The sequence below is a fragment of the Geotrypetes seraphini genome, chromosome 2, assembly GCF_902459505.1.
Source record: "Geotrypetes seraphini chromosome 2, aGeoSer1.1, whole genome shotgun sequence".
Taxonomy (NCBI): domain Eukaryota; kingdom Metazoa; phylum Chordata; class Amphibia; order Gymnophiona; family Dermophiidae; genus Geotrypetes; species Geotrypetes seraphini.
The window spans coordinates 99,709,377-99,729,146 of NC_047085.1; the positions used below are offsets into that span (position 1 = coordinate 99,709,377).

At 41.6% G+C, this 19,770-nt stretch overlaps 1 protein-coding gene across 6 annotated transcripts in view; it reads left to right on the top strand.

Moving 5' to 3' along the window:
• Positions 1-19,770, top strand: part of EYA1 (EYA transcriptional coactivator and phosphatase 1) — a 329,665-nt gene that overhangs the window by 240,106 nt on the left and 69,789 nt on the right. For all 6 annotated transcript variants that reach the window (XM_033934041.1, XM_033934043.1, XM_033934039.1 and 3 more), the window contains 2 exons: positions 1,347-1,405; positions 1,498-1,658. In XM_033934041.1, coding sequence (XP_033789932.1) covers positions 1,347-1,405; positions 1,498-1,658 — 220 coding nt within the window. The remainder of the gene's footprint in view (positions 1-1,346; positions 1,406-1,497; positions 1,659-19,770) is intronic.

The window sequence follows — 19,770 nt, forward strand, 5'->3', positions numbered from 1 at the left end:
GAACTTCATGTCTTCCAAATAAATTTCAACAATGGTGTCTGAAAGTATTGGTCTGTGTTTTAAAATGTTAAACTCACAAGAAGCAAGTGAGACCATAGAGACCTTTATTTTTTTTTTGTGGGCTTTTTTTTTTTTTTTTTTTTTGTTCTTATCTGGAGTTGTTGACCTCAGGAGAGGAGGAGAAGGTTATAAGGTCAAAGTCTTTTTCCTCCTTGGATCTCATTGCTTGCTGGGAGAAGGCTGGCTGGAAAATAGATGTTTAAAAGAGGGGTTGAGGGTCAGCATTTTAATTCTGTTAAGGAACAGCTGGTTTGAGTTTCTTTCCACTTTTGTCTTCCCTCCCTTCCTCACAAATCCATGGAGAGGGAGAAAAATGTTCAGAGAGAACCAGTAACACATAAATACAGTATATGGTTGCAATACTTTAGTAGCACTGAAAATCTATCACACTGTCTTTATGTTGGTGAGAATGAAGGAGATTATGATTAATGCAAATATTCCAGTCTTTTTGCATCAGCTTAACCTTTATGAACCCACAAGGTATTATTAATGATTTTCCAAAAAAGGAAATGGCTGATGGTTTTCCTTTCTTTAAAAGTTTGAAATCCAGCAGCATGCCCTTGAAATATGCTGATTTTCTCATGATATTATTGGTGAAGGGGAAGGGAGGGACCCACTGGTAAATGTGTAGTAGCAAGACGGCATTAAGTTTAAAAAAAAAAAAAGGTCGAAGAAGCTGATGAAAGCCATTGAAGTTTGGCTTGGCTATTTTTGTTTAAAATTGCAAGTGTGTGCACATGCTGCTTTCCTAAATGGAGACAAAATAAATAAAACTCACAGCTCTCCAATAAATGGCAAACCAGTAACAGATTTTTTTTTTGTCTGCACTCCTCTGAAACACTGGCCTCAGGCTGTGTTGGTGTGTGGCTCAACAGCAATCAGAGGTCATAATTTCATTGGCGGTTACCATCAGGTTTAATTTTTCTAGCATGTTGCATTTTACCAAAATGTCTGCTTCTAGTTATGTTGTTCACTGTCTGAATCAGCTCTGAGGAGCATGAGGCTTGAACATACCTGAAAAAGATGCAGTGCTGTTTATGTTGCACATATGCTAATTGTCTCAACCACTTTCCTTTCTGAGAACAAAAGTAAGTGTTTTCTGAAAATCATGAAAAAACAGCTGAAAAGGTAAACATCAATTTTCTTATGGCAGACATTTAACAAGACCTCCACCTGTTGATGAAATGGCATTTAATAAAACTCACCCAGCTGCCAAAATTTTAAAAGACTACATGACTAATAATGTCACAAGTTATAACATGTAATATATGTTTGTATTGCTCTAGGAATGTGATCAGGTCCACATAGATGATGTGTCCTCAGATGACAATGGCCAGGATTTGAGGTAGGCTACAGCCAAACCATGAAATGCTTTGGATTTTTCAAGGAGTTCATGGAAAAGTTGAGTAAACTGCCATTGATTTGGGTTTTTCACAGCACATATAACTTTGGAACAGATGGATTTCCTGCAGCAGCAACCAGTGCTAATTTGTGCCTGGCAACTGGTGTGCGTGGTGGGGTGGACTGGATGAGAAAATTGGCATTCCGTTATAGACGAGTAAAAGAGATCTACAACACCTACAAAAATAACGTTGGAGGTAAGTAACCATCCACCCTAAATATTATTCATCTTACCTAAAGACAAATAGAATTTATTGCAAAGTCTGAGTGTTATGCTCCATTTCACAAAGTGTTATATTTATTTGTTGACCTGCTTAGCCTATGTTAATGGTCTTTGGAACTAGATTCCTCTTTGCGAAAAGTGGTCCTGGCATCTTTGAGATGCAGTTATTGAAACTGTTATGAGAACTGTATTCCGCCCTCTCCCACAGAGGAAACCAGAGGCAGCATTCATGAAAATCTAAGACAAATGCTCAATGTCAAGAGGAGTCTCTGAAAAACACAGCACACAGAGACTGTGACTGAACCTCATAAATCATGATTTTTTTAAATAAAGAAATCCTTATCAAGGCAAACAATTGCCAGTGTTTTACACTCCAACATTTGCCACAATAGGTTTTGGAATTTTAAACTGACAGCACTGCTAACATAGGGGTCCTTTTACGAAGGTGCAGTAGCCAATTTAGCGCTCGCTAAATGCTAACGCGTCCATTATATTCTATTGACACGTCAGCTTTAAGCGCACGCTGAATCGGCTAACGCACCTTAGTAAAAGATGGAGATATTGATTTGTATTTATTCATGAGAAGCATACATTTATGAATGTAAGTAAAACTGGCATGCTTACCTTAATTAGAACTCTGCATAGAAGAAAGAGTACACTTGACAAAGGAGATTTAACAAAACAAGGCATGCCTATTTATTTATTTATTAGTATTTATAGTATATACCAGTGGTTCCAAAACTTTTTCTGTTCACGGCTCACTTAATGTTTCAAAATTTTTCCATGGCTCCCCAGGTCAAACGATAGTTCTGTAATCTAGTACATACCTGATAGTTGTTAGTTTGAGACGATTATTAATTTAAAAAATTAAAACAACTTATCATAAAGATTATCACAATAATCTTGAATTATTTATTTGAAAAAAATTCAACAACAAATATAAAAAAAAATAATCACAAAAATTATTGATAGAACTAGTGAGATGGATGAGCTTGCTGTTCATCACAAATCTCAAACCTCGGAACCATATTTGATATGGCCATTCTCATTTCTTGTTCCACATTGATTTTCGCTCGGTATTTGCTTTTTATCACAGCAAACACTGAAAACCCAACCTCGCATAAATAGGATGTCGCAAATGGTATTAAGATGCTCTACTGCTTAACAGCGGATATTCACCTCTTACTGAACACCAAAATTCAGTAATATCCATGCTGCTAAATCATGCCTTGAGTGTATTGTCGCAAGACAGCTCAATGAGATTTTCTTCTTCTTCAGAAGTAAAATCAGCTGGAAGTTTGACTCTGAAAGGATTCTCAATCCAGGCAAATTTCATGAGATCATCTTCTTGAAAATATTTTTCAAACCATTTGATACTTTGTGATAGGTAATCTTCAAAAACTGATTTTATATTGTCAGACAAAACATCTTCATTGGAGATCATGAACTGCTACAAAAGGGGAAAACAATCTTTGCCATCGTCTTCATGCATTTTTCTCTACCACAATTGTAATTTTTTTTTTTTTTGAAAGCTGAAATCTTCTTGATCAATTTCAAATTGTGCAAGTTGCTTCTTTGCAAGGAGAGATTCAGCGTATTTAACTTTTCAGAAATATCACACAAGTATGCCAGTTTCACAAAAACTCTGTCTCTACAGAGAGCTACCTATCTTTCCAGGTGCTGATGGGGGACCGTTGTTCCACTGAGCAGTAGGGTTCACAGAACTTTTGCTCGTTTGTTTCTTGCTTTCCCTGAATGGTGCCGGTTTCCAACAGGCACCGCCGAGGAGAGAGAGTGACTCAGTGGGGGCCTTTGATTACCATAAAAAATGCTGTGGCTGAGCTTCCACAGAGGGCTATCTACCTTTGCAGGTGCTGGCGAGGGACTGTTGTTCCCCTGAGGAGTAGAGTTCACAGAACTTTTGCTCATTTGTTTCCTGCTTTCCCTGAATGGTGCCGGTTTCCAACAGGCATCGCCGAGGAGAGAGAGTGATGTCAGTGGGGGCCTTTGATTACCATATAAGATGCTGTGGCTGCGGCAAGCCGCAGGGCGCAGCCGCAGGGCATGGCCAAAGGGGCGTGTCCTAAGGGGCACACCAGGCCCCTTGGGAGCCCCTTAGAGCCGTGTGGAGCCGCATCATCTCAGGTACTCTCTGTGGAGTTTTATTTTTGGTGATTGTATTTCCATATTCCTTTCCCCTTATTTTGTAATGGTGAAACGGAAAGTTAAACCTAAAAGCTCTACACCGGTAGTGTCTGGAGCCATGGATCGTCATATTCTACAGTCTAACGGTATGTCTATCCCAGTGGGGGATTTACATACCGTATCGGGAGCTTCGCTTAGTCCCTTAGAGAGAACTCCTCCTCCCCCACCTAAAGACTCCTGTGTTTCTGGTACTGAAGTGGTTCCAGTAGGGACTAAAAGTGACTCAATTCATTTGGAATCTTCAACTCTTATTTTTCAACCTATGCCTCATGTTTTATTGCAAGAAGAAGGGGCCGCTGGAACCTCCGCAGGATGTTTCCCTAAAAGATATTTGGCTTATTAGTTCTAGAGTTCAGGGGATGTTAATATCAGTTACAAAATAAAATAAAAAATTTTCCACGGAGGTTGTTAAGAAATTTAATAATGTAGATTCAAATTTGAAAATTCTAGATAAGCGTCTGGGGGTCTCAGAGTCTCAAATCTCCACATTGCAGAAGGTATCTACCTCTGTTATTAAAGAGTCACAAATTATGCGTTCAAAATTTGAAAATATGGAGGACTTACTTAGGTCTAGAAACCTGAGATTGGTTAATTTCTCCCAAACCCACCTTATCTCGCCAGAAATACTACTTCGTAAATATTTAAAAGAGGTTTTGGGACTTCCAAACACAGATTCCTTACCTATTTCAAATTGTTACTATATCCCACAAAAGAAAAAAGTAGGCTCTGAGAAAGGACTAGACAAATTGGTAACAACTGATTTAAATCTTACAGAATTTTTAGAAGATTCTTCAGATACTATACTGAATCAGTCTACATTACTATTTACGTGTCTTAATGAAACAGATAAGAGTCTAATTATGAAGACTTATTTTCGAAATAAACAAGTGAAGTTTTGGGGGGATGCAATACAAATATTTCCAGATGTAGCTAAATCTACCCAGATGAGGAGGAAAGCTTTTCTTTCTTTAAAACCCAGAGTATTGGCTCTTGGAGACACATTTTATTTAAAGTTTCCATGCAAGTGCCTTGTACAATTGCAAGATAATTAATTTATTTTCTGAGATTCTATTCAGCTAGAAAGTTTCCTGAATATGAATGAACAAAATAAAACCTAGTAATTTAATTTTTGAGGAGTTGTACTATTAATGCACCTAAATAGAGGAGTATTTCCCTAGTTGTTTAAGGAGAATTCTTGTTTTTCTTGAGTTATATTGTTTAATAAAAAGGAAGTTAGCCCTTTCTTAAAGTGGGTTAGATGGAAATAGTTAATATTTAATTTAATAATGATTTCCTAATGGTGTTTGACTGTAAAATTCCATTCTTTACTGTTCTGGAAAATGAACTGTTGTAAAAATTATAAATAAATTTTTTAAAAATTTAAAAACCCTCTGTCTCTACAAAGTTTTTGGCATACTCGTGTTTTTCTTCTTCAAGAAAAATGTAGAGTTCTTGTCGTAGTTGAAATATACGGGCCAACATATTGCCACAAAAAAGCTAGCATGAGTGACAATAGTATAACAAAGATGTGTTTTCAGCTCCCATATCTTCACACAATTTTTTGAAAAATCTTGCTTTTACTGGGCGAGTTTTTATAAAGTTTATCACATCTAGCATGTGTTCTAGGACCAAATTCAATGTAAGACTCAAATGCTTTGATGTGTGTATTTCTCTATGTATTATGCAATGGGTCCACATTGCAGCCGGAGCTTTCTTTCGAATAAGTGCTTGTAATCCTCCATAACGACCTGACATCGAACGACCACCATCCGTACAGACCCCAATACACTTTGTCCACTCTAAATTATTGTCAGTCATAAATATATTTAGGATCTCAAACAAGTCCTGAGCCTTTGCACTTGTAGTTATTTTTTTTCACAAAAAAGAAGTTCTTCCACAATGGCATTTCCATCTACAAAACATACATAACAAATCATAAGAACATAACATAACATAAGCAATGCCTCTGCTGGGTCAGACCTGAGGTCCATCATGCCCAGCAGTCCGCTCACGCGGCGGCCCAACAGGTCCAGGACCTGTGCAGTAATCCTCTATTTATACCCCTCTATCCCCTTTTCCAGCAGGAAATTGTCCAATCCTTTCTTAAACCCCTGTACTGTACTCTGCCCTATTACTCCCTCTGGAAGCGCATTCCAGGTGTCCACCACTCGTTGGGTAAAGAAGAACTTCCTAGCATTCGTTTTAAATCTGTCCCCTTTCAACTTTTCCAAGTGTCCTCTTGTTCTTTTATTTTTCGAAAGTTTGAAGAATCTGTCCTTCTCTACTCTCTCTATGCCCTTCATGATTTTATAAGTCTCTATCATATCCCCTCTAAGTCTCCTCTTCTCCAGGGAAAAGAGACCCAGTTTCTCCAATCTCTCAGCGTATGAGAGGTTTTCCATCCCTTTTATCAAGCGTGTCGCTCTCCTCTGAACCCTCTCGAGTAACGCCATATCCTTCCTAAGGTACGGAGACCAATATTGGACGCAGTATTCCAGATGCGGGCGCACCATCGCCCGATACAATGGCAGGATAACTTCTTTTGTCCTTGTTGTAATACCCTTCTTGATTATGCCTAGCATTCTATTTGCTTTCTTAGCGGCTGTTGCGCACTGTGCCGTCGGCTTCATTGTCATGTCCACCATTACCCCCAAGTCCCTTTCTTGGTTGCTCTCATTCAATAATATCCCTCCCATCGTATAGTTGTACCTCGGGTTTCTGTTTCCAACATGCAATACTTTACATTTCTCAACGTTGAACTTCATCTGCCATCTCGCCGCCCATTCCCCCAATTTGTTCAAGTCCCTTTGCAATTCTTCGCATTCCTCTTTAGTCCCAGCTCCACTAAATAGTTTTGTATCGTCCGCAAATTTTATTATCTCACACTTCGTGCCTGTTTCTAGATCATTTATGAATATATTAAATAGCAGCGGCCCTAGCACTGAGCCCTGCGGAACACCACTCGTGACCCCCATCCAGTCCGAGTAGTGGCCCTTCACCCCTACCCTCTGTTTCCTACCCGCCAACCAGTTTCTGATCCATCTATGTACGTCTCCGTCCACTCCATGGTTCTTCAGTTTCCGGAGTAGACGTTCGTGAGGCATCTTGTCAAAGGCTTTTTGGAAATCAAGGTATATGATGTCTATGGGGTCTCCTCTGTCCATCCGTTTGTTAATTCCTTCGAAGAAGTGCAATAAGTTCGTTAGGCACGATCTCCCCCTGCAGAAACCATGTTGGGTTGTTTTCAAAAGTTCGTTTCTTTCCAGATGTTCATCGATGTGTTCTTTAATACTGATTAAAGAACACATCGATGAACAGTTTCCCCGGAACCGAGGTCAAACTCACTGGTCTGTAGTTTCCCGGGTCACCTCTTGATCCCTTTTTAAAGATGGGCGTGACATTGGCTATCTTCCAATCCTCCGGGATCATGCCTGTTTTCAAGGATAGGTTGCAAATTTGCTGCAGTAGTTCCGCTATCTCCTCCTTTAATTCCTTCAGAACCCTGGGATGGATTCCGTCCGGACCCGGGGATTTGTCAGTTTTAAGTTTTTCTATCTGCCTGTGTACATCATCAAGGCTCACTTCCATGGATGTTAATTTTTCTGCTTGATTTCCATTGAAGATTTGTTCAGGTTCCGGTATGTTGGTTGTGTCTTCGTTTGTAAATACAGACGAGAAGAACATGTTGAGTCTTTCTGCGACTTCTTTCTCCTCCTTCACCGCTCCCTTCCTGTCTCCTTCGTCCAGCGGTCCTACCTCCTCCCTAGCTGGCTGTTTCCCTTTAACATATCTGAAGAACGGTTTGAAATTTCGTGCCTCCCTGGCTAGCCTCTCTTCATACTCTCTTTTGGCTTTTCGAACCACACGGTGACATTCTTTTTGATACTTCCTGTGCTCCTTCTGGTTCCCTTCAGTTTTGTCCTTTTTCCATTCCCTGAATGAATTTTTCTTATTGCCTATCGCTTCCTTCACTATTTTAGTCATCCATACTGGGTCTTTTGTTCGACCCTTTTTGCACCCCTTTCTGAATCTGGGGATGTGCAGATTTTGTGCCTCGCTCACTGTGTCTTTGAAAAAAGACCAGGCATGTTCTACTGTTTGCCATTTTTTGGAAGTGTTCCTAAGTTTCTTCCTTACCATTTCCCTCATTGCTTCATAGTTTCCTTTCCTGAAGTTGAAAGATGTCGCTATGGTTCTCTTTCCGTTCGGTATGCCTACTTCAACCTTGAACTTGATCATATTATGATCACTGTTTCCCAACGGTCCCACTACTTCCACTTCCTTTGCAGGTCCCCTTAGTCCATTTAGGATTAAATCCAGAGTGGCATTTCCTCTCGTCGGTTCTCTAACAAGCTGCTCCATGAAGCAATCTTGTATAGCCTCCAGGAATCAAATGTGCATCCTTATTATCCGTGGTCTCATCCAACTGCAAGCCAAATTTCCTTTCTTTTAATTTTTCAATCAATTGGTCATTGAGGTCTTCTGACATGTTGAATTCTCTGACCGATAGTATTATTAGATAAAGGTACATTTGAAAGTAGTTTCCCCACAGATTCGTCGATCATAATGTTCACCATATCTATAGCAGCAGGTAGAATCAGTTGTTCCACAATGGTATGGGGTTTATTACACTTAGCAACTCTAAGGGCTCCTTTTAATAAGCTGCGTTAGCGTTTTTAGTGCATGCAGCATTTTAGCACGAGCTAAACCCGCGCTACACAGCTAGAACTATTGCCAGCTCAATGCTGGCGTTAAGGTCTAGCGTGCTAGGCAATTTAGCGTGCGCTATTCCACGCGTTAAAGCCCTAATGCAGCTTAGTAAAAGGAGCCCTAAATGCAACCTTGTATGAGGCTAGCAGAACATTGTTTGGTATTGACAGATGCTGAGAAAATGTATCTTGCTGTTATCCTATTAATTCTTTTAATTTTCAGATAAAGAAGTCACGAGTTTTATTAATCGAGTGTGAATGATTAGTTTCTAAATGACGCTTCAGTTTACTTGGAAACATACAGTACGGCACCAAAATTTTCAAACATACTACACATTGTGGTCTTTCTTCTCCATTAACATTTGTTGACGTGAAGTCAAAGTCTAAATAACTACCGTCACATTTATGATATTTTCTTTTTTTTGTACACCCACTACTCGCTTGTGGTACATGCTCTTCATTTTATTCTGTTGTATGCATATTAAAATTCAATAAAAAAATTTGTCCATTTTTAAGGTTCTGAAACAATTTTTTTTAATTGTTTATCAGAACTAGACACTTACACAAAAAGATGCTTACTCAACAATAATATATGAGTAAAATACTTACATTAGTATTATTATTTTACCAGTAAAGTTTGATAAATACGAGTATAACAGCTGGTTTGCTCCAACAATCCACTGATTACTTACATTCAAATAGAGATCACTAGCTATGCGCAAAGACACTAGGCATGCGCACTAGTCATACGCATAATGTAGTCCCCATGGTGATTACATTCACACGATAACAGAAAACAAACTGTTTTATCACCCATAAACATCAAAACAGTAATTAATGAATAACCTAAAGATTCAATTGTAGTATTTTTATTTCTATATACTTTTAAATTTCTTAAGGTTGTAAAAGATGTCTAATATAAGAATAATCTGCAGCTCACAGTTTGGGAACTGCTGGTATATACTGCTTATAGCCTAAGCAGTTTATATTCAGACTAGCTTTATAGCCCATTACATTAACGGGTGCTAGAATATATGTGTGTGTCTGTCTTTATTTCTTTCTCTCTGTCTCCTTAGCCGCTTTTTCCTGTCCATTCTCCCTTCTTTTTACCTCCCCTGTGTCCACCAGCACCCCTTCGCTGCTCTCCTTATCCAGCAGCAGCCCTTCTCCCTTTGTTTTACCTCCCCCCGTCCATCAACATCTCTTCCTGCTCCCCCTGTCCAGCAGTAGGCCTCCCTTCATTTCCCCCCCTGTCCATCAACACCTCTTCCTGCTCCCCCTGTCCAGCAGTAGGCCTCCCTTCATTTCCCCCCCTGTCCATCAACACCTCTTCCTGCTCCCCCTGTCCAGCAATAGGCCTCCCTTCCTTTTTCCCCCCTGTCCATCATCCCTCTTCCTGCTCCCTCTGTCCAGAAGTAGGCCTCCCTTCATTTCCCCCCCCCCATCCATTAGCACCTCTTCTTGCTCTCCCTGTCCAGCAGTAGGCCTCCCTTCATTTCCACCCCCCTGTCCATCAGTACCTCTTCCTGCTCCCCCTGTCCAGCAATAGGCCTCCCTTTCTTCCCCCCCCTGTCCATCATCACCTCTTCCTGCTCCCTCTGTCCAGCAGGCCTCCCTTCATTCCCCCCCCCCCTGTCCATCAGCACCTCTTCCTGCTCCCCCTGTCCACGGGAGTTAGTACAGGGCCGGTCTCTGCCGTTCTCCCCAGAGTTTTTTATTTACTCGGATAGAGTCCTTGCCGCCCCCCCCCCCTTCCCTTCCCTTCCCGCGGACCCGACTACGAACCCGGCGATTTAAGCAGCATGTGCAGCAGTCTTCACACGCTGCTTCGGGTCCTTCTACTGCCCTGATTTACTCTGGCACGTCCCTGGTGACATCCCTGATGTCCCTGATGTTTCACAATCAGTTTGAGCTCTTTTAGAACTTGAATGACATGATTGATCTGGTCTGATTTATGTAATAATCAAGTCTAACCCAGCTCAACTTGAAGCTGAATCCAGACCTGTGCAGTTCACTGTGCCACAACTAGAGCTACTAACATTGGCTCAGCTGGATTCCCACTTTTGCTCCAGGACCACAACAAGGGTTTGGATATTTTCTTCAAGTCAAAGTGCTTCAAGATTGCTGTCAGAACAAGTAGGTTGGGCGGCAAACTGCTTCAATTGCAAGAAATCTTCCTGATCATCTGTTGAATTTGGAAAGTCAGAGTCTGCTGACATAAGTGTTAGACTAGCACCCAATTTAATGCCAGTTAATTGAACCTTCCAATAAGGTTCTTTGCTCTTCTTTTTTTCTCTCTGACTCATCTGCAACCACAGAATTCTGCTTGACTGTTCCACGTGGATATGGGGCCACTGAGGTAGGGGGAGAGAGGGAGTTGCACTCTAAAGAAAAAAGGAGAAAGAGGCAGAACCTCTCCCTGCTTTGCTGGTCAGCTTTGGGATAACAAATAAGTAGGATTTATTTATTAATTGTTTTTATATTCAGTCAATTTAATGGAAACATTCTGTCAATGGAAGATTATAAATAAACATGCTGAATAAAAATCAGCATAGAGTAGTCAGGATACGGATGGGGGGCTATGTTTTACAACTAGAAGAGGTGGCATACCAAAGCTTTTAAATGTAGCTGGGGTGGGGGGGTCTTCTGTGGTAGCTTGAGTGAGAGGCAGCAGAGCCAACTGGGCTGAAGAATTTGACATTAAAGACCAATGCTGTGGTGTGGTACCTTATCAGTCAGCTGACAGAGAGCAGGATGGAATTGAATCCCCAAAAGCCCCCACACTGTAAAATGGGGTACCCAGTTATTTGCATGGCTGTGAGACACCAGTGCCTAGTCAATTGATGCAGGTTGATGAGGCTTGGGTTACCATATTTAAGAAAACACGTATGCAAGACCCTGTCCCATTCTGCCCCCCAGCCCTGCCTTGTTCCTTCTCCAACCTGCCCAATTCTGCCACTAGCCCTGCCCCATTCTGCCTCCAGCCCCGCCCTGTTCAGCCTCCAGCCCCACCCCCCAAAAGCCTCTTTTTTGCCACATCTGGAGGGCCTCCAGCATTTGCAGATGCGTGTGACATCATCCATGCATACTTGTTGAAAACCCTTCAAACGCAGCAGGAGCTCGAGGCTTTCCAAAACCCAGACAAATTGCCGGGTTTTGAAAAGTCGGATTTTTCCAGATGTCTGGTAACCCTACATATGGCAGTACCAATAGAATTAGGAATGATTAGCTCAGCTATGCATAAAGTTGATTTATCTTCTGTTGATCCTCAAGGATTCGCAAGATAGATTGGTTACGATATATTGTCCGATATGACATGTATGGTTTTAAATGGTTGATTGTATTTAATAAACTTCACTTTTATCTTAGGTTGATGTGTACAGTTTCTTCCCCACTTTTTTTTTTCTTTTGCATATTTGTTATGGGGTTGATTGTCTTGTTTTTGGATCACAGAAATGAATAAAGGTGCATCTCTCTAGAATAGGGTGTATCAACCCAGTCTTTGGGACATACACAGCCAGTCCCATAATGAATATGCAAGTAATATATCTGCATACGGTGTGAGGGGGGGGAAGTACTGCATCTTATGAATATTTTTTGTGGGGATCCTGAAAACCTCAATGGCTTGGTGTGACTGGAGGACTGGGATGAGAACCCATGCTCTAAAATTAGCTAGTTAGCAAGTCTTTGTGAGGAAAGGAATAGAGAATGACACAGAGCCAAATTTTTCCTGTCTCCGTGGGAACTCATTTTCCTGTCCCATCCCGGAGAGCTCTTTTCCTATCCTTGCCTCGTTCCTGCAAGCTCTGTCCTCATCTGCACAAGCCTCAAACACTTTAAAATCATGTGTTCGAGGGTTGTGTGGTTAAGGCAGATCTTACAGGAATGGGACAGGGACAAAACTTGCTGGGACAGGGAAAATTTGTCCCCGTGTCATTCTCTAGGAAGGAACTAGGCATTAGGGCTGCCAGGATTATCAAAAGCAAGAAAGTGGAGTTTAAATTTTAAGGTAGATTAAAGATTTGAGCAAACGTAGAACCAAAAAGTAACAAAGCTTTTATTGATTGTTTGTGATTTAATATGTTTCTATAATATGTATCAGATTTGATGATGTGCAATTTTATTGATGATGGATTTCCTGTAAATTGCTGTGAACCAGTATGAGTGTAGTGATCAACAAATGTAAAAAATAAGCATTTAAAATATTTATGTTTTATGAATATAGACCTCCTTTAAGTAAAAATATATGCCAGCTTGCACAAACAGTTTCAAGTAATGCATCATTTGCTTAAGGATTTAATGCCCTAGAACAGAGTTTTTCAACTAGGTCCTGGAGTACCCCCTTGCCAATCAGGTTTTCAGGATATCCACAATAAATATGCATAAATTTGGTTTGCATATACTGCCCTAGAGCTTCAAAAGGGAAAAAATATACAGGAGGTAAAGAGCACTTATGTAAGCAAAATCTTACACAAAAAGCATTGTGGAACCTTTGTCAGATTCTTAAAGATTCTTAAATATTCACTTTCAAGTGAAAACCCTAAAATGTTTTCCTTAGAATTTTTTGCACATATTTTTTTCTGCAGATTTTTTTTTCTCTTTCTGCTGTCTCAGGAAATGATTGCTTCTTGAAAACAAATGTGCTACATTAAAATAGTGCAAGTAAACTGACCTGCAGACTTTTTGTACTTTTGTGCTCTACTTTAAGCCAGAACTGTTGTAATTGACCCTGAATCATTTGATTTAGATTTGAATGGGATTTGACAATCTAGGGAAAATTCCAAGCTAGGAAGAGCACATCAAATCAGGGCTGCAGGCAAGTGCCCTTCCCAAGCATAAACAATTGCCACATATTGGGGAGGAGGGGGGGGGTGGATTTTCTAGAGTTTTTTCAGCATGCACAGCCGGTTCTACTCATAGATAATGTTTCTTCTAAAATTATGGCCAAATATGCCTATGAAACTCCAGTCATAGTACATGGGCTTGTTGTGCCACTGGGGCTTGCGCGCATCTGAGAAGCTAAAAGCTATGTCGTTGATAGTTTCACTACCAGCAGGGCCTCCCAAGGCAGTTAAGTTTCAGTGGAGATGCCAGACTAACAATGTACCAATGTGCCCTATCTGGGCAGCAGTGAGGTGGAGGATCGCATTTGATGTGACAACAGCAACAACATCGAATTTATACTGCGCAGAAGAAAAGCCCGGCAATCTACGTCTGTATTCTGCCACGAAAACTTGATGATGTTCATCAAGTTGCTAGAACTCAAACATGAGTCGATAGCACCTAAAAAAGTAGGCATGTGGAAAGAGATAACTAGTTTTATTCAGTTTCATCCTCATTCTGTAATCTTAGGGCCTGATTGCATGTATATAGTCTGCCTAAAAATCTGCTTCAACTAGTGTGACACTAAGCACAATTCTATAAAAGTTAAGTGCACTGTATAGAATCACACTTAGCGCTGCATAAGTGGTGTTAGGTGTCGCAAGGCATCCTAATTGTGGGCACACCCTATTTATGCCAGGGTTTTATTCACCTAAGTACCTGCGCCCACAATATGCTCCTAATCACACCTACTTTATAATAGGCACCCACCTCAAAGTGATAGGTGCTTGCCAAGTTAGATACCTAACATCCAATTAAGTACAATTTATGTCAATTGTGGGGTGCTAGTTGCCAATTTTAAGCTCTGATTAAATCTATTGAACAATTAAGTTAGGCACCTACATTGGCTAGGTGTGCCATTATAGCTGCCTAACTTTACGCACACTTTATAGAATTTACCCTTTAGGGCCAGATTCTATAAACGGTGCAAAACCCAGTAGGCACCTAGAAAAGGAGCACCTACTGCATGTCAGTCAAAGTTAGACTGTTTGTAGAATCACACCTCCTAGCGCCTAAATTCACTTAGGCATCAGTAGACGCATATATCTTAGGTGCCAATATATTAAGGCGGGGGGGGTGTTCCTAAAATACTGGCACCTAACTCAATCCACCCCAAATCCTCCCTTAATCATGCCCATTTGCCAGGAGGTACTGGTAGGTTCTTTAGTGTAGGCACTTACTGAGTTAGGCACCTACCAACTAATTAATTTTTTTAATCATTTTTTAATTGGCTTTTGATAGCGCTTTCAATTAGCACTAATTAAGCCAATTAAGAAAAATTAAGTTAGTTACCGCATCCTTTGTATTGAAGTTTCCTATTAAATGCTGTGTCTCTTTTCAGGGGAAAAATATTTTGTTTTTTGAACCGAAGCAATTGATTGAATTTATAGTGGCTAGAGAAGGGGGAGGGGTGATTATTGGCTCAATGGCTACTTCCACAGTTTAACTCCTATTCTGTCCAACTGAGAATTTATATTTTTCTTTATTTTCCTGATATTTTCTTTGTTCTTGGATCATATTTGTGGACTAAATAATTAGTTACTATTATTTCCTGTTGTTGTTTTTTTTTACCTGAAATAGTCATTGTGACTTAGAAAGTTCGTTTCCAATTCTTTTGCAAATTTTTTACTTGTTTATTATACTTGAAAATTTTAATAAAGATAAAGTTTTAAAAAAATTAAGTTTAGCATCTTAATCAGCTAGGTACACCAATCTAGGCACCTAACTGTAGACATCTTTTATAAAATCAGGGCCTTGATGCCTAAATGTAAGTGCCACACAGAGTAGTAATACCAAGGTACATGAATGTAACGTTAACATGCATAAGTGCTCTGTGTACAGTAAGGGGCTCATAAATGAAACAGAAATACAGTGGAACCTTGGTTTACAAGCATAATTCATTCCAGATGCATGCTCATAAACCAAAGTGCTCGTATATCAAAGCGAGTTTCCCCATAGGAAGTAAGGGAAACTCGCTTGATTCGTTCCCCCCCTCCCCGCCCCCGAGGCCACTGGCACTGCTCCACCTCACCCCCCACTCCCCAGGCCACCAGCGCTGCTCCACCTCTCCCTCCACCACCGAGGCTACTGGCGCGCTTCCACCCCCACCCCCGAGAACAGACATCGCCCCCCCCCCCGAGAACCTGCATCACCCCCCGCGAACCAGCATCACCCCATCCCCCACTCACAAACACCCCCCTTCCCTCCCCTCCCCACGAACCAGCAGCCCCTGCCCGCCCAAACACAAGCCCTTACCCCAATCTGGCACCGGCATGCAGCATAAGACGTGCCAGTGTTCGAAGATCCTGCCTTTTGCCTGGGCTGGGCCTTGAGCATCTACACATGCTCAAGGCCTTCTTGTAGAAGGAAATAGCCTAAGCAAGAAAAACTTGAAGGCTCTTTGTTTTCTCTACTATAATTTGAATGAAAAACTGGATGGTATTGAAATTCTACAGTACACTGTGAACCAAAGCCAAAACCCTGATCCCTGCTATGGTCAGCATAACTTCTACAAAACTAGTCAAATATCTATCAGTTTCAGCATAGAGAAACCCATAAAGAACAGCACTTCAAAATATTTTTTGTGATAGACTTAAAGTTAGGCACCTAACTTAATTAGTAAATTGGCTTTAATAATGAGCTTTAACAAGCTCATAATCGGGGAAAAAATTAATTGGGAGATAGGCGCCTATCTTCTTAGACACGTTTCTACAAAAGATAGGCGCCTATCGCATGGCTTCCATGGGACTGTTTCTTTGATAACCTGAACATTTTGTGCCATTTAAATAGTTTTTGACCTCCTGCTACCATCCTTCTGACCAGTTGAACCTGTCTAAGAGGTTTCAAAAAGTTGTCCAAAGTGCATTCCTTCCAGTCTTTGGTTGGAAATTCTCCCAAATTGTTGATATTTGATCTGTTTTCTAGCATGCTGATCATAACAGGTATCGGGGGGGGGGGAGGGGTTGGTTCACAATGTAGCATGGCCTTCAGTTGTATAAATGCTGTCTCCAACTCCATAGATGCAGAGAGAAGGTTTTCACTGTTCAATTTGATACTTTCTTCTAGAAGAAAGTCACTACACCCACCCACCCCCCACCCTTTTATGAAACTTCGCTAGGCTTTTTTATCATCGGTCACGTCAGTATTACATCCCATGTTCATTGAATTCCTATGACTATCGGAACTAATACCGCCATGACCGGTAATAAAAAAATCTAACGCATCTTCGTATAAGGGGAGTAAATGAGAAAACTTGAAGGTTCTTTAGTATAATTTAATGAAAATACTGAATTGTACTGAAATTTTGGATAATACTTAGCAAACATTGTTTACATGTTGTCAAATAAACTTACAGAATCTGCAAATTTTGTGCACAGAATTTGGATTTTTTTGTGCAGAGTTCTGCCAGGAGTAAGATTTACTTCATTGATTGCATTTATGCTTATACAGTATTTGATGATTTTACAATTGTTATGCTATTAACAAAAGTGTAAGTTTTTTATTAAACTGTTATTTGCTGTACACTGACTTGGATGATTGATTGGGATGGTTAATAAATCCCAATCAATCAATCAATAAAATCCCATTTAAGACAGCTAATGCAGAAAATACCTTTGGGGAAGGTACTGGATGGAGACTTTATTTTGCAGTTAATGTATCTAACATGGTAGAAAAATTAATATCATTTCAAAACATTTGGCTCAATGAATTGTGTTTTATCTGTTGCAATGGCATAGCCAGAAAGCAACTTCTGGGGGGAGGGGCAGGGGTAAAATGGGTAGACCCTTGTATGTTCTCTCCACCATTACACTCCTTCTCCCTGTCCATCCATAAACAAACATTAAAAATTAATACTTTGGCTGGCAAGGATCCTCATGCTCACCAGTAGAGAATGACACGGGGAAAAAATCTGTCCCCGTCACTGCACCGTCCCCGGCCCACCATCCTCTGCACCGCCCCGTCACCGCCGTTCCCTTCACCGCCACGTCACCGTCACCGCCATCCCTTTCACCGCCCCATCACCACCACTGCCATCCCATTCACCGCCCCGTCACCGTCCCCGTCTAGCACCCATCTTCTTCCCTCCGCTCCCCCATAGTCTGGCATCTGTCTTCTTCCCTTCCAGCGTCTTCTCCCCACTCTGCCTTCCACATTTCCTTTCAGGGTCTGTTCCTCTCTACCCTCTTTCAATGTCTGTTCTATTCCTTTCCACCACCACCCTTCCCTCCCTCCTTTACCATCTGTTCCTTTCTACCACCCTTCTTTCATATCTTCTATCAGTCCCCCCACCATCACTAGCAGTCTCTCTTCTCCCTTACCATGAGCAAATAGAACTTCTGAAAATTGTATTGCTGAGACATTATTTCTAGTACACCTTTTTTTCCAGATAGATAATGACATCAATTTTATAATTCTTACTGTCTGCTCTGATTTCATTCACAATTTGGTTTGTGTTTTGTACCTGAGGATTCCATGAGGCATTTAACCTTTTCCTGTCTCTTCTGTGATTTCAAGTTGATTCCTTCAATAATGGAGTCTCAAGGCAGTAGCAGTTTTCTATTTTGGGCTCTTTTGACATTGTTTAAGGGATTTCTTGTACATTTGGTGCTGGTCTTCTTTGATGAGGTCACTTCAGAATCTATTTCCAAGGAAGAGAAACTTTTTCCCTTTCACCCCCTCCTTCCTTGTGTGAGCCGGAACACGCGGTCCCCATAAGCAAGTAATTTTATATCATTTTCATTCATAGAAATTAAAGTCTAGATAATGCCAGTCACATAACAAAACATGATTTTACAAAAATAATTCCCTGCACAGTCAAGCCTGCAAGGATTACTAGATGTCTTTCAGCAGCTCCCCTCCCTCCCTCCCCCTTACCTTTGTGGCCAAGTCAAAATGATCTACCAACAATAAAATTTTTAAAATACAAAGCACGCTGTACGCAGAGAAAATGTTAATTATCATTTATATTCCGCGGGTTTTCAAAGAGGTCAAGGCAGATGACTTTATGCAATGTCACCTCAGTAACAACTATATAAAAATAGACAAATATTCCCCCTCCCTTTTTACTAAACTGCGATAGCGGTTTTTAGCGCAGGATGCCCCACGCTGCTCTCGACGCTCATAGGCTCCCTGCGCTAAAAACCGCTATTGCGTTTTAGTAAAAGGGGGCCATAGTGCAAAATATAGACAGCAGATATAAATTCTCAAAACGGACACATTTTGATCACTAAGCTGAAAATAAAATCATTTTTCCTACCTTTTTGTCTGGTGATTTCATGAGTCTCTGGTCCTTCTTCTTTCTTCTCCTGCCCCCCCCCCCTCTTTCTTTCTCTCTCCCCCTGGCTCCCCTCTTTATTTCTGCCTTTCTTTCTCTCTCCCTCTGGCCCCCCCTCTTTATTTCTGCCTTTCTTTCTCTCTTCCCCTGGCCTCCCTCTTTATTTCTCTCTTCCCCTGGCTCTCCTCTTTCTTTCTGCCTTTCTTTCTCTCCCTCTTGACCCCCCTCTTTATTTCTGCCTTTCTTTCTCTCTCCCCTTGGTCCCCCTCTTTCTTTCTGCCTTTCTTTCTCTCTCCCCCTGACCCTTCTTTATTTCTGCCTTTCTTTCTCTCTCCCCCTGGCCCCCCCTCTTTATTTTTTCCTTTCTTTCTCTCTCCCCCTAGCCCCCACAAAGCCATCGTGCCAATGTCTCCACTTCCACGATTCTTTCCCTACCCTCACCCCCAAGCCAGCAGCCGATTTCTCCCTGCTCCTTCCCCGATGTCCTGAACTTCATCGGGCAGCAGCAGCATTCACAATTCACTGCTGTTGCCCGCTTCAGGCCTTCCTCTCTGTCGGGTCCTGTCTTCATGAAAACAGGAAGTAGGCAGGACCCGGCAGAGAACAAGGCCTGAAGCCAGCAACAGCAGCGAATTGTAAACGCAGCTGCTGCCCGAAGAAGGTAATGGAGCACCGAGGCAGATCGCTTCTCCCCCCTCCCAGCCGAACCCCCGCTGACCCACCTATCTCACCTCCCCCCCCCGTGAACCTTTCCGACCCTCCCAGCGAGAGCAGCAAACTTCCTTCGCGGCTTTCTCCTCCCTCTGCCGCGTCACTGATGACGTCATCAGTGATGCGGCAGAGGGAGGAGAAAGCCGACGCTACTGGAGGGAGGTTTGCTGCTTTCGCTGGGAGGGTCGGAAAGGTTCACTTGGGGGGGAGAGATAGGAGGGTCAGCGGGGGTTCGGCTGGGAGGGGGGAGAAGCGGTCTGCCTCGGTGCTCCAAGGCCTGGCGCCATTATCTTTTTCGCCCCTCC